General features: G+C 40.7%; 1 protein-coding gene across 1 annotated transcript in view; it reads left to right on the plus strand.

Annotated features, from left to right (window-relative positions):
- Window positions 1-4,712: 4,712 nt before the first annotated feature.
- The window catches only part of PCSK2 (proprotein convertase subtilisin/kexin type 2), a 249,775-nt gene continuing 238,990 nt past the window's right edge, over window positions 4,713-15,497 (plus strand). The window contains exon 1 of the mRNA XM_041732130.1: window positions 4,713-5,231. Within this exon, the coding sequence (XP_041588064.1) occupies window positions 5,055-5,231 (177 nt within the window). The 5' untranslated portion in view covers window positions 4,713-5,054. The remainder of the gene's footprint in view (window positions 5,232-15,497) is intronic.

Here is a 15,497-nt window from a genome sequence, read left to right on the forward strand (position 1 = left end):
AACAACAACCCTTATCTCCCTGTTAAAGATAATTTCCATAATCTTTCAAAAGTGAAGAGAGGAAGATTTACTGTATTTTTTTAAGACCATGAGAAAGAAAAGAGAAATAACACAAGAGAATTCATGAGTAGGTAATCACTTTCTACAGACAATAACCAATGTTCCAATAAGCTCTGAGAAATTGCTAATTAATTTTCCAAGTGAGCAAACATTATTTTGTAGCCCTGTAGACCTAAAGAGGAATCTAAAGATAGTGAATAGAAATGTGTTCCTAATTTTCAAAAGAAGATTAAAAGGGTTATTGGTCTTCATTGTTTAGCTACTTCGATTCCTATCAAAATAATAGAACCTGAATTAACATACACATTTTTTTTTTTACCATCTTGGAAAATAGGGAAGCAATGAGTAGCTTTTATTTATAAATAGTAGATTAGTTTGAATAAATCTGATGGTTTGTTGATGAAATTAAAAATGAAGACAACCCCAAAACTCTAAATTCAATTGCTTGATGATAATAAAATACTTGATAAAGCCCCATTAATCCTCCCCCCTATATTAATTTAAGATAACTTTAGGTAACTAAAGTCAGCTGAGACTTCGCAACAGAAGGAAAAAACAGAGATAAGTCATTTAAGGAAAAGGTATAAGCTAATAAAAGCTATAGAAATTTTATGACAGACTAAGTAAATCCCAACAATTTAGAAGGAGTGGATATACACTAAGGAATGAATTAAAATTTTCCAAAACCCTGAATCTTGAGTTACAGCAAATATGAAGATGTAGATAAATATCACAGGGAAATGAGGTGAGAGCTGGGGAAAATATTATCTGGAAAAAATGTTGAATTCAAAATTTGGCAGAAACCTGTACAGTGATAACAATACTTCAGAAAGCCTGAGTATGAGCTGGGGTGAAAGGAACAGGAAAGGGTCATTATTTCAAGAATCTACTTGAAAGGATTGGTAATACAGTATGATTGAAAGAATTGTGGCACCTAGTGAAATAATTTTTATTTTATTTTTACTGCACCTAAAATGCTCAGGATGAATACAACAACAATGACAAAACCCAACCTGATTTTTAAGAAGGCTGTATTTTAAATTGCACCTCCTATTGTGCATGTCTCTTCCCCTTGAAGCTATACCCCACCCACCTGAAATCAATAGAAATAGAAGATATTTTTCCTAATGGACCAAAGAATATTCAAAGAACCGGCAGCTCCTCCTAGTGCTGCCTCTAACTTTCTCTCTCCTCCCCAGTGATGGGTTTTGCTTGACCTGGAAACTCCCTGAGCCCAAAGTTCTCCCTGGAAGTATATCTGAATGGCAGGGTCCCAATCATAGCTCAGGTGGTTTGGGTTCTTTTAATCACACATAGGTCTGTTGATTTATTGTTATGAATCCATGTAACGGGACTATTCTGGTGTTTGCAGGACAATGTCTTCAAAGAGACTCTGGGGGTTACATAGCACATTTGAACTGAAACCAAACTTATGTTTTTTTTCTAAAGATACAACTGTATCTTAAATAGTAAGAATCTCAACATACTGATGGTTTTCATGTCTGTTCCTGAGTGTCAGCCAGTTTGTGTTAGTTATTCTTTCCTCAAATCCACAAAATTAGTAATATAAGAGACTATTGGTGTGGGGGTTTATATGGGCACCATAGTGTAATAAAATGTATGACTCTCCTTAACGCCTCTCAAGGTATTGATGATCCTTTCTATATCATAGTCTACTTTGGCAACTCTTTGGAATTACAGTTGGGCTCTTGGACCTGGGTGGGGGGGTCTCTAACCCAACTGTTTTCTTTGACAGATAAGGTGATAGAGGCTTTGAGGGATATAATTGTTTAGCCCAAGTGGCATAGCCAGTGACAGTAGAGCCTGCAATAGAGTTCTTGTCAACTGGATTCCATTTCAGTCCTTGAAACATTCTGCTACCATTTTCTTTCCTTTTTTTTTTTTTTTAAGATTTTATTTATTTATTCATGAGAGACACAGAGAGACAGAGAGGCAGAGACACAGGCAGAGGGAGAAGCAGGCTCCATCCAGGGATCCCATTTTCTTTCCTGTTTCATCTTCTTGCTTCAAAGTTACTGTTGATATTAAAAAAAAAAAAAGTTTAGAAATAGTTACCTTACAGAAGCTATGTGTGTGTGTGTGAATGCACCTGGACGTGTATTTGTATTTCAAGCAACAATTCAATGTATCCACATATTTCCTCCACTTGGGTGCATTATTATGTACTTAAAATTAAACATTTGCATCACAAAAAAATTTCCATTTTCATTTGCTATGCTGTTCTGACAATATTATGATGAACTATATTCTATGTAAACCACTCAAAATGTCTTATTTTAATCAGCCATCCAGGCTTTATTTAGCTTGTACCCAGTTTTACATGGTTTTAATTATTGAAAATTCAAATACATAAGATTCAACATTTACTAGCATTTCATCTTTGGAATTTATTTAGGAAATAAAGTATTGCTTTGTGGTTTCAGAAAAAAATTAATAAATATCTCTGAATAGATGGTAATTTCATGTTCATTTTCAGAGAGATTTAGCTACATTAGCAGCGCTATTTCCCAACACCCATAATCTTCTAAATTGACTTATTTGATGCTCTTCACATCTATTTTTCTTAAGACTTAGATTTTTATCTCTGTTGCTGCTTTTGAAATGCTCTCCATGATTGTGAATCCATCTAATGTAATTTTCACATTTGGTGCCATTTTTCTCAAATGACAATACAGGGCAGGAAGAATCACTTGGCATTTCTTCATACCAGCCTAGCACTTAGATTCAAAATATGGATGAAATATAAGGGAAAGAGGGTAAGGAAGAACTGAAGGTTTTTTAGTAAAAAAAAAAACCTTGTGGTTAAATCAAACAGACTATGAGACGTAATCTGTGAAGTAGGATAGGTGATAAAAAAAAAAATCTTAGGAGAAATGAGCCTCTGAGCAGTAAGGAACTGAGGAACTCAGAGAAGCTCTGTTCCCTTTTATTAATACTTGCTCAGAAACCTTGTCTCCACTTTGGCCCCTTTTATCTTTAGTCTATGAACTAGCACCTTCTCAGCATCTCACTTACCATTTTTAAAAGGAATTCAAGTACTGATACTACCAAGAATAATAATTGAATACAGATTTCTTAAGCTTTAATCAAAATTTTCAATAATGTCTGCATTTTTATTTGGCAATGTTTGAAATGACTCTGGGAAGAGCGGACTATGCCAGAAAGGAGAATCTGCTCTGAAGACCATGTGTCCCATAGTGTTGTATTCATTTTTACCAATATTGCTTTTCTTGTTTAGATTTTGACTTCGTGCTAAAACGAAATGAGGAAAATCTGTTGATAATAAAATGCATGTGTGTGTGTAAAATGTGTCAACATTATTCTCTCCACGCACCCCCCTTTTCTTTCTCCCTGTCTACCTTTCTCTGTCTCTGTCTCTTTCTGGTTGTACTGCATACACTTAATTAAGCCTCTAAGATAAAGGTCTCTTACCTCTTATCCAAGTAAAGCAGGATTTTGAACTTTGGAGCTAAACGATAATGAGGATCAGTGTGCATAGTCTGTAATTCAACAATATTTGAGTTGCTTTAAAACAATCTCCCTGATTTGTTGGCAGACATCGCGCCCCTGCTTCCTCTCACTGGGGCAGGAAGAAGTCAGTGTAAGCCCTTAGGAGGCTGCGAGCGCACGTTTCTTAACTGGATAATTCAGTTGACCCGCTGCCACTTGGCCTGAATTCTCCCCAGTTGAAAATGTCCAACTGGAGTCTTGGCCCAGCGCCTAGGATCGGTGGCTGCACCTTCCCACACGCACACCCTCGCTGTCCTTCTGCAACCGAACGTCCCCAGGTCTAAGATTGCACCTGCAGGCGTCGCCGCCCCCCGCCCCGGCCCCGGCCCCACCCCCCGGCCCCTGGCGCCCCGCCCCCCGCCCCCCGCCGCGCCTCTCCCGAAGGCGGTCTCTGCGGGGCAGCCCAGACTCTGGGAGGAGTCTCCTCGCATCACAGTAGCTGGTGGGAGCGAGCCTGACACCCGCTAGGCTTCCCGGCCGCTTAGTTCCAGACGAGCCCGGAGCCTGCAAGAACATACACGCGCACACACGCACGCACGCATCGCCCGTGGGTCCCCCAGGGAGGGCTGCTCTCCCCACCTCCTCCCTGCCGCGAAGGGGAGTCAGCCGCCCCCGGGATCTGCCCAAAGTGGCGAGAGGAGGGCTCATATTTGCTTTGTTATTGAGAGAAAAAGAGGCGAGCATGCCTGGGGGGGGGGACACAGTTGTTTTGCAGCGGAAAGCAGGCGGGGGGGGCCGTGCCCCGGCTCCCCTCGGGCCCGAGAGCGGCACTCGCCGTAGTTCCCCTCCCGAGCCTCACGGCTCCCACAAACAATGACATCACTCCGGCGCCGCCGGCCCGACCGCAGCTGGGGGGATTTTCCTGGGAGCCAGGCGGGCCCGGCGCAGAGGTGGGGGAGCTCTCCAGGGTTCTGAGAGGGGCGGGGGCGCGGGCGGGCGGCGCGGCGCTCGGCGCCCCCCGTCGGCGGAGGCGGAGCGGCCGGGACGGGGGCGGCCGGGGGCGGGGCGGGGGCGGGGCGGGGGCGGGCCCGGGGCGGCCGGGGGCGGGGCCCGCCGCATCCCCGGTCCCTATTGGCTGCCGGCGGGCGCACGTCACCCGGGCTGGCGCTCTCCTCCGGCCCCAGGGGAACTGGAGCCGAGGAGGAGCTGAAAATGCAGATTTAGCCTCGAGCACAGACCTACACTCGCTCTTTCTCTCGGATACACACAGCTCCCACATTCGCACCTCCGCCAGCGAGCCTGACTCCACCGCCTCCCGCCAGCCAGATGCTGGAGGAGCACACACATTGATTTGCTGCTTTCCCAGCTCCTAATCAGTCTCTTTCCCAATACAAAGATCTAAAACAAACAAACAAGCAAATAAACAAAAAACTACACATATTTTTTATTTGCACCTCTCCCCCGAGCCCCCGGGTCCGCCAGCCTGCGCGCCTCCTAGCACCACTTTCCACTCCCAGAGAAAGATGAACGGTGGCTGTGTATCTCAGTGGAAGGCGGCCGCCGGGCTCCTCTTCTGTGCCATGGTTTTTGCATCTGCCGAGAGACCGGTCTTCACGAATCATTTTCTTGTGGAGTTGCATCAAGGAGGAGAGGAAGAAGCTCGCCAAGTTGCAGCAGAGCATGGCTTTGGAGTCCGAAAGGTAAGATCTCCCTTGCATTTCGCATGTTGTTTCAAAACGGGGGCAGCCCTGCGCAATCTCATTGCAGATTTGCAAGTTTTCTCTCTCATGCGATGCAGATAGCCTGCCGTGGGCTCTTTAACACGACATTGCCTCCGGTGATCTTTCACGGGTTATGTAATTAAAATGTCCTTCAAATTGTACTAGTGAGGTCATAAAAATAATTTATTGCTCTTTGACTTGGTGGTGAAAACAAGATAACACCTTTCTAACAATGCCTTGCGCCCGGGCTGCTGTCCGAGGTACCAAGTTCTCAAGGCTGCGTGGGGATGCAGGAATGAAGCGCTGAACATCTGGGCTTGACGTTCGCAGTCTTTGCCAGGGATGTTATCCCCTGCCCCCATCTCCTGGAGAAAGAGTAGTTTCCGACGGACAAGGCTAAAAGCTGGAACATCGCAATTCACCTCCGTGCTTTTCGGACCCCGCGCTAGGAGGACTTCCCTCCCAGTGACTTCAGTCCTTGCTCTTTTCCAGGAACAACAGCTTCTTGGCTCCAGGACACTTGGAAGACATGAACTGGGTTTTCTTTTCAAAATTGGGGTGGAACTCCTCTCCCTCGCCCCGGCCCACGAGCGCCCGCCCCCGAAGCGCACTCCTAGTTAGCTCTCTGATTCTCAATTCACAGCTGTGGAAGCTGGAAAGGCAAAATTTGGGAGGAGTTCCCTATGGAGAAGTCGGGGTGTCCCCATGATGTGTGGGCGGCCAGCATGGCTTTCCCACGAGGGTGCGGGGATCCCCCATTCCAAGAAGTTGTCAGAGTTCAGCTGTTTGGGCAGCTAGATAGGGCTCCCCACCTAGGACGCCTTGGAACTCCTTTGGCGACTCTAGGGTATCCATTCTGGGAGAGCGGCGGAGAGGAGAGTGCTCGGTGGGGGGAGGGGGTGGGGGGTGCGTGGCTTACCTACTTTTCCTCCTTGAGAAATATCTTGTCAGAAATCTCAAGTATCCTTATGGGACCTAGTGAGGGGTGGGGTGGAGTGAGGGTGCAAGGAGAAACCGGGCGATGGGAGCCTGGAGGACGTAGGGATATGATTAGGCAATCAGACGGCTGGTGGAGGTCTGTGGGATTCGGGCCCTCCTCCCTCCTCCACCCAGGACAGAGGCTGGAGAAGAGCAGTGGGCGCTTTCGTTTGTTGCTTTTGCCTCTCAAGGGCAGCGCGAACTAGGTCTCCTATCAATTCCTCTGTCCCGACTTCCCACGCCTCCCGCCGCCCTCCCAGCCGCCGCCAGGGCTCCCTCGCTTGCAGCCAACTCTCCCTCCTCAGTAGGGCGTTGGCAGCCGCTATTATATTGCGACCCCAGGTGGGTTTCAGAGCGAGTAAGTCAGAGGTCTGGGAGGAGGCGCCCGCCGGGTCTACCAGTGGCGCGCGGGCGGGTCTTGCGGAAGGGAACTTGTTGCTCCCGGGAAGCGTGGGTGGAGCAGGGGAGAGAAGATGCCAGCCGAGGGAGAAGCCCGTTGTCATTCTCGCCCAGAGTCTGGGCTGTTTCAAGAGTACCAGCAACACAGTAAACAAGCAGACCCTCCTTCGTTCCCACCACATCCCCCTAACTTGGCAAGGTTCAGAACCTAGGAGCCAAAAATATAACAGTGATTGTAACAGTGATTATTATTACTTGACGACAGTAGGGCACCCTTATGTACAGGGGTCCTTACATACATTCTTATTTAATATTCTCTCTTTTTTAAGATTTTATTTATTTATGCATGAGAGATTCACAGAGAGAGAGAGAGGCAGAGACACAAGCAGAAAGGGAGAAGCAGGCTCCACGCAAGGTGCCCGATGTGGGACTCGAGCCTGAGACTTCAGGATCGATCACGCCCTGGAGAAGGCAGGTGCTTGACCCCTGAGCCACCCAGGCGTCCCTTATTTAATATTCTCAACAACTCTGGGGAAAATACTATTATTATTACTATTATTATTAAGCATATAGTACTGATAAGGAAATTGGGGCCCAAGGTGAAAAACAACCAAATCTGGATTTAAACCCAGATCTTTCAGAGATAAACTCACACTCTACCTCTTAGTACATACCAAACAGGCTAAGTGCTCTGCAGGATGTGTTGGGCTTTGAGGTATGCTGAAAAGGGATGTAGCATTAGGCTCTTTAGTTTTTGAGTGTAAAAGGACTGCAGTTAATGCAGAAATCCCATTCCTCTCTCTCCATACCATGCACCTTCTCATAGTGTAGGCAGACATTGCTATATCCTCTTTGCTTATCCTTTGGAAAATATGCCCTTTAGGATCTTAGCAACTTAAGCAAATCCAGGTGTAGCTAAGACAGATAATGCTTAACTTATTAGTTCTCCAAGAGAGTCACTCCTTTTGTATAGAGGTAAACAGCTTGATGGGGGAATTTATAGCTTTGATGGTGGACTTTGAGAAGGGAAGTATAAGGACAATTTCATCATAAATGAATCTGGATAATCTTGATATACTTAACATAAAATCTGAGGGAAATCATACTTAGGGTAAAATCAGATACCTGAGCCTCTTTCACCACCACTGCTTCTTCAAGAGGAGCCCACTGGTTTTGAATCAGCCTCAAACACGTAATTTCTATGTAAGAACATGAGCTTTTGCCTTGCCACCTCTCCTCACCTCTCCATAACCTCTCAAAAGTAGTGTCTCTTATGATTTTTGTTCTGATACATATTTAAGTAAAAATCTATGGCAGAATACTTCTGGCTGTTGAATCTTTGCCTGATGCCACACCTGTGGAGAATAAACCCTCTTTTCCTTTCTTGGGTTCATATCCCACCCATCTTTCTGAGCTCCAAACCTTCCCTGATGCTAAGGACCACAATGTGCTTTCCCTTCTCCAAATTCCTGTGGGATGAAAAAGCAAAGCCTACGCAATATGAGCTAGTACACTCCATCTTTTATCCTCTAGTCATTTCATACATGTAAGTAAATATGAGTGTAAGTATCATCTGTCCACTTGAAAGGTAAATATTCAAAGGTGGTATCCTGTATTTCCGGTTTCCTCACCAAAGCCAGCCTGTTACTGGGTTTGCCAGCCTGTAAAGAAACACCCTCAGTTTTATCTGTTCCTCTAGGTTTCCCACACACTGTCTTATCTTGTTTCCATCATGTCATACTGTATTTTGTTACTTTTTTTTTTTCATCTTAAACCTGTAATACTTCCTTCTCCTTCCTCTCTCTAACACCTAGTATATATTCCAACTCCCTACTCCTCCATTCTTTCCAATGCTCTCAGGGTCAGACACTAAAGATCCTTGGTGATTATTTATTCATCCAAAAGAAGGATCAGCTATGTACACTAGGGGAACTTGTTATTTTACTGAATTATCTCATCTAATATCACAAACCTGTGTGGTACAAATTGTTGCCACCAGCCCTAGTTCTCAAATGAAAAACTTAAAGCTCCAAGCGGTTAAACTTATATCTAAAAAGCGAAAAAAAACCAAAAAAAACCCTCAGATTTAAAACTGAGTTTGTGGAAAATAATTTGTTATCCTACCAAACTGCCTCCAGGAAGTCTTCTCTGACAGTCAAGAACTCTGCTCTTGGGGCACCATTTTAGAGTTCTGATGTTTTCCCTTTCTTTCTTTTTACTTTTTTCTGTAGCCAACACCTATTTGGTATTATAGTCATATGTGTGCCTAAGTCATTAACTAATATGTATGAGTATGTACTTCTTCAGGTAGCTAATGAATCTTCCAAGAAAAGAAACAATATATCATGGCTTCCTACAGCCCCATATTTAACACACTACCCGGCATATGAGATATTAAATGAATATTTATTATTTTGTCAAATTCTTGCAAGGCCATGACCAAAAAATTGCATTTCCTCCCTGAAGTGGAGTAAAACAACTACAACTTTACTGTCAGAAAGGTATGTGGAGGCTACAGTTTTTCTATTTTATCATGATCTGGCCCAAAGACATATGTTCATCAAAAAAGACATATATGTCCAGGAGAGTTTACAATAACATCAGAGGTGTTATTCCAAAGAGTGCCTTAAAAATTCCCAATACACTACTAATTTTAAGTCCCTTGAGGGAAAAAAAAAAAAAACACAGAAAGTACTTATTAAAGCAATGTGTTGAAGTTTGGCCAAAAATCAAGTAAGAATTAAGGTAAAAATCCGAACAACTGACAATTAAGCGTATTTGTTTTACTACATTAGATTTTGTTTTTTATCCATGAAGCACTAAGGCTAGGAAAATCATGTGATGACTTTTATATGTGTGATTATTAAATTTTTTTAAATCTAGTAATAATTGTGCTGCTATATAATGAAAGAATAAATTTCTTTTAATTTTATTTGAATTTCTAATTTTAATTTTACCCGAATTTAATTTTAAAATTAAATTTCTTTTAATTTTATTGAAGTATATTTTAGGAAAGAACACAGCTTAATAAACTTTCACAACATGGGCACACATGTATAACTAGCATCTAAATCAAGAAATAAAATATTATCCACATCTCATAGGATTCCCCCCTTGCTCATTTGGGTAGTTTTTGGTTTTAGGCTATCATGAATATTGCTTCTGTGGATATTGTAGTGTATGTACTTTACTGATAACATGTATGCCTCTCTGTTGGAAATATCCCTAGGAGTAGAATAGTCGAGTCAAAAGGCATACATACATTCAACTTTAGGAAACTGTATCAGTTTTCTATTGCTGAACAAATTACTGCAGATTTTGTGGCCTAAAACCACAAAAATTCATTATTTCATAGTTTTCATGGATAAGGGTCTCGCATATTTTAGTTGGGTCTTCTGGTCAAGGGCTCACAGGTTGAAATCAAGATATTGGCCAGCTATGTCCTCATCTAGAGGCACCAAGGGGAACTCTGTTTCTAAGCACATTTAGGTTTTTAGAAGAATTCAGCTCCTTGTGGTTGTAGATCTGGAGTCTTCATTTTTTGCTAGCTCTACTCTCAGCTCCTTATGACCTTGTGAATGACCCCTTCCATAAACCTAAGATATTCACCCTTCTTTCAGGAAAGACTAAGTACCTGTTTAGGTTAGCCTGATTAATTCAGGCCCACCCAGGATAATTCTCTTTTAATTCAGGTAAGCTGATTTGAGACCTTAACTACATTGATTCACCTCTGCCATATAGTGTAATCTAATCATAGGAATGAAATCCATCATCATCTTTACAATCCTGCCCCCACTCTCAAGGGGAGGGGATTATACAGGCATACACACAATTGTCCCCTGCAATAGACAACCCGGAAGCATATGAGGGTTCTGATTACTCCACATTCTCACCAACATTTTGATTTTTTTATACCTGTATCCTTTTACTTATTTTGGTGGCTACGTAATGGCAATGGTATCTCATTGTGATTTTAATTTGCATTTCCCTGATGATTGGTTGAAACTGAATACCTCTTCATATGCCTATTCGGGTTCAGGAATCCCATTATACATTATTTGTTCAGGTCTTTTGCCCTGAAAAGGTTTTTTGGGGGGTCTTTTGGGGTTTTTTTTGGATTATCTGTCTTAATTTTTGTTTGTAGGGGTTCTTTGGCTATTATGGATAGGAATGTTTTGTCAGATATATTTATTTTGAATATTTATTTTTAATCTTTTAATGGTGTCTTAATGTTCCAACAATATTTTTTTAAAGATTTATTTTTACTTATTTATGATAGATAGAGAGAGAGAGAGAAAGAGAGAGACAGGCAGAGACACAGGCAGAGGGAGAAGCAGGCTCCATGCCGGGAGCCCGACGCGGGCCTCCATCCCGGAACTCCAGGATCGCGCCCTGGGCCAAAGGCAGGCGCAAAACCGCTGAGCCACCCAGGGATCCCCCATGTTCGAACAATATTGAATCCAGATTCTATAATTTCACTCTGTTTCATCATGCATCAGTTGTCAGTCCAAAGAAGTAGTCCCCTACTCTCTGTGTCATACTTCTCCACATCAAAATTAACATGGTTTAGAGGGAGAAACATAGATTTGATCCTAAGAATTTCCAAAAGGATTTTTATCTAAGAAAGCCTTAAGTTTTTCTGAAACTCCAAAACCTACTACTATGGTAGGCAAAAGTAAATAGCCCAGAGCTCTACTTCCCGAACATGAATGCCATGAATTCCCTTTGGACCCCAACTGAATGCAGTATGCCCTAGTCAAGTCCAAGTTCACCCCTCAAGCCTTCTCTGATTGACTTAGATAAGAACATTCTCTAGCTCTTTGGGACTTCCACTGCATTTAATCTTTTCCTTTTTCTTGGTACCAGTCACATTTGTCACGGCACTTACTATATCCAGTGCCCCTCTTGTGACTGAAGAAAGCCAGGAGCCACATTCAAAGGTAAAAAGTGATGGGTTTTAGAATTAGACACTACTGGAAACTTTTGTTGAAATCTCTCAGAGGCACATGTTTATTTGAAATGGTTAATAAAATATGGTGGTTGTGGAAAATAAATAATATAGTGCATGTAAGGTTCTGGACTCAGTATCAAGTGCATAGAATAAAAAACCCTATTACTACTACTAGTAATAATAATAATAAGGTGATGGCCCAGCTACAGTTTTTTTTACTCAAGAAGGCAGTTGTAAGTTGTACTTTCTCAGAAGTGGTAACTGATCAAGTGAGAAATAAATACTCAGCCCAATGGGAATCCATCCATGATTTGGTCATGGTCCATGAGAGGGCCTGGCTCAAATAACTCATAATGAATTTAATTCATTATAGACCATAGTAATTATCTCAACCAATCATACTGGCTTCCTTAGAAAATTTGATTCACTAGTTGCTATAGAAAGGAGAATGAGGTCTAGTCGCCATGAAAGAGCCTATCCAGGTCATGGGAGATGCAGAAATCTTAACTGAGTTCCTAATAACTTTCCAGTTCTATTTCCCAGCAAAAGACATCTGTGACAGAAGGTCAAAGCTAATCACCAAACTATTTTCCTCTTCTCTGTGGGCCACAGCAAGACCACATTTCCCAGCCAGCCTTGCAGATAAGCATGACCATGTGATGATTCCAGCCAATGTAATGTTAGCAGAAGTGATGTGCACTTCTTCCTTGCTTGATGCATAAAAGCTCCCCACAGGTTGATTCTCTGCTTTCTTTTCTCTTTTGAGGCTTGATGTGATTGAGAACAGTAACTTTGGAAGCTAAATGCCAAAGATGGTGGAGTTGCAAGATAAAAGGACCCCATGTCCCTGATTCTTGATTTAGAAGAACTTTATGAGTGAGAAATTGAACTGCGATTACCTTATGGCGCTGAGGTTTGATACTTTATCTTTAGAACAACCATCATTATCCAAACCAATATGCCGTTGATAAATATCCCTTTTCTTAAGTTGCTGGAGTGACTCTCTAATCCTTACAACCAAAACAAACCAGATCACAAGAACAACAATTTTTAAAAGGCTTATGAAAGCTCCTATATTTTCATCTCATAATGTAAGCCAATTTTTCAGGTCTTTGTGATTTTTCTTCTCCAGGAAGAATATAAAATCCATTAAACACTCTTTGTCCCACTGGCAACCAATATGCCCTACTCATAATAGGTTCTCATTATATGCTTCTTGACTGATAAATAAACTTGAATTACAAGGTGACTGGCCATTAGCTCAGAGAAAAGGCACTTGAAGAACTAGTTTTCAAAAAATTACCTCTGTAGCATCCACTTATTTATGGGCAGCAATTTAGCTAGAAAATATAAGAGGTAGCAAGCAGCAAGTCAATGACTGGCAGACTCCTGTGTTTCCCTAAAATTCCAACTTAGAAACTATTGGTAATAGAATAGATTAGCTCTTTGAGCAGAAAAAAATAAGACCTGCAGTTAAAACTTGATCAAAATACAAAAGAAGGAGAAAAATTACACCTCTTTTTCTCAAATGAATGAATATCTAAAATTCAATGTCTCTTTCAAAGGATCTTATTCGCTGTAGATCATAATGTTATAGCACTTCAGGGAGTGATGCTATAGTTAAGTTTGCAATAATTATATATTTGGCTGTAACTGCTCAAAGAAGTCAGGTTTTAAAAATAAAACATGAAACCTGAAGTTCACACTTTTTCCACCCACTAGAGAAGTGGCTTCAGTCTACATTTAAACTCAGATTCATCATTTCCAAAAGAAACCTTGAATTGAATTTGTGGATTATTATTTGAGATTCAATAATCACAGGACAGTTCAAAAGCAGAAGTTTTAGTTTCATCTTCTATACATTATATATGTATACACATATATATGTATGCATGTACAGTGTATCATAGTTCAAGTCTATTAACTGACTAAATTCCACTAATCATCAGGGAATCAAGTAATTACATTTGAATGAACACTTCTACTCTAAATTTCCATGGTTCCATATTAGTGAATGGCTTCTACATGAGGTATATATATATATAAAGCAATAAACTCTCTTGACAAATTGTTTTTGTCTCTAAAACAATTTGACCATGACTTTTTGGAGAATGTTGTGATGTACTGAGCTCCTCTGATGAGAATAATTGAATATAGCAAACTCTTAGACTGAAAGTCAAACGTGGACACAAACTCTTAATTTTCTGACACAAATGAAATAGACTCAACAATGTTACAGGATGTTGATAGTTTCTCCATTGAAAAGTGGACAATAACATGAAAACCGTAGGACCCTAGGGTTGCTTTTTATTTATAACTTTAAATTTGACACTGACTCATGAACATCTAATTCTTCAGAATTTTCCTAGATAGATTCACTTAATACTCACTTTGTATTGAAGTAGAAAGAGTTCAAAGAGAGATGAGAGACATAGAGAACCATTTATATGGAGACATCAAGAACAGGATGATAACAACTCAGATTTAAAACTTGTGCCAAGTGTAGTAATGGCATTAGAAAAAAATTGTTTTGACTTGGGATACTTGACTTTCACTGTTTTAATAGTAGCTGAGGATAAAAACATTGGCAGTCTTGCTTTCTGTGTAAATGTGATGCCTGATAAACTAAGCCTACAATGAGTAGTTATTGAATGAATGATCTAATTTATGTTGCTATCAGATTTCTTAGATAATTGAGCATCTTTCCTCTTGAGATTTAAACAAACAAGCAAACAATTCTTTGACTGGGGGGATGGAGAATGTCTCAGTAAAAGCCACAGTATTCTTAGGCATTGCAGCCCTTGTGAGTGCCATGAGTGGGAATCATCAAATTAATAAGCTGACATAAAAATCCCTAAGCATACAAAAAATATAATAATTAAATTATTTTTGTCAAAATTACACATTCTTATTTTAAAAATATCAAGTAGTATTTTAAAAAAAACACTGGAAGAACGGTTTTGTTTTTGTTTTTTTATTACCTCAAATCTCATTACTCAGAAATAACCATTACCAGCACTTGGTAAATTTTATTGCAGATATTTCTGTAAGAATATATAGAAAGAGAAGAAAGGAAGTTAGATAAATTATTTTTAGGACTGAAATTATTATTGTTCACATTATTTTAAATTTTACACTATTAATTTATTACAGAATTTAACAGAATGAAAAGGACTGAAAAAAATGATGACATTGTTAAGCTTCAGACAAATTAGTCACAGAGATGTTTCATAATAAGTCTCTCTAAAACTAAAAAAAAAATTATTGTGATAGTATTGAGTGAGGCGTTTGTGATTATTTTACATATAAATGGAAGATAGATAATATATATTTAATGGCATGTTTAATTATTTCATTACATATTTCAACATTAGTGAATCTGGTGAAGTCCATGCTTAGTAAAGTGGGGATATTAGCTTCCCAACACTTCCTATTGAGTCCTCTATTCCCACACTGTAATGTTCATTAGATGCATCATTATTTTTGCATCAAGTTACAAATAAATATTTACCTTCTGAACATAACCATGATTTGCAGTATTGCTTGTATTTATTCTACATTAAAATTGTTTGATTTCATCACAAATCCTTTCACCAGAACTTTTAAACTCCCAAATTCTTCATTTTTCTTCATCCTTTGATTAGCTAGGTTTTTTTGAAAAAGTGAAAGGATTACCCTGAGCAGGAGAAGGGAAATCTCTCTCTGAGCTAAAAGAGAGGAATGGGCAGATGAAGTTCAGTGTGTAGGTCACAGAGAAGAATATGGGGAGAATACCCACTAAGGAGTCACAATTATTTCAAATGTGAAGGAGGCAAAGTCAGCACTTCCAGTGAGAGAAGGGGTAATGCAGTGGGGGCTTCAAGGGAAATAACATTTTACACTCTATTAATGGGAAGGGAGGGGATGCTAACAAAGGA

Source organism: Vulpes lagopus, chromosome 18 (genome assembly GCF_018345385.1).
Source record: "Vulpes lagopus strain Blue_001 chromosome 18, ASM1834538v1, whole genome shotgun sequence".
Lineage (NCBI taxonomy): Eukaryota > Metazoa > Chordata > Mammalia > Carnivora > Canidae > Vulpes > Vulpes lagopus.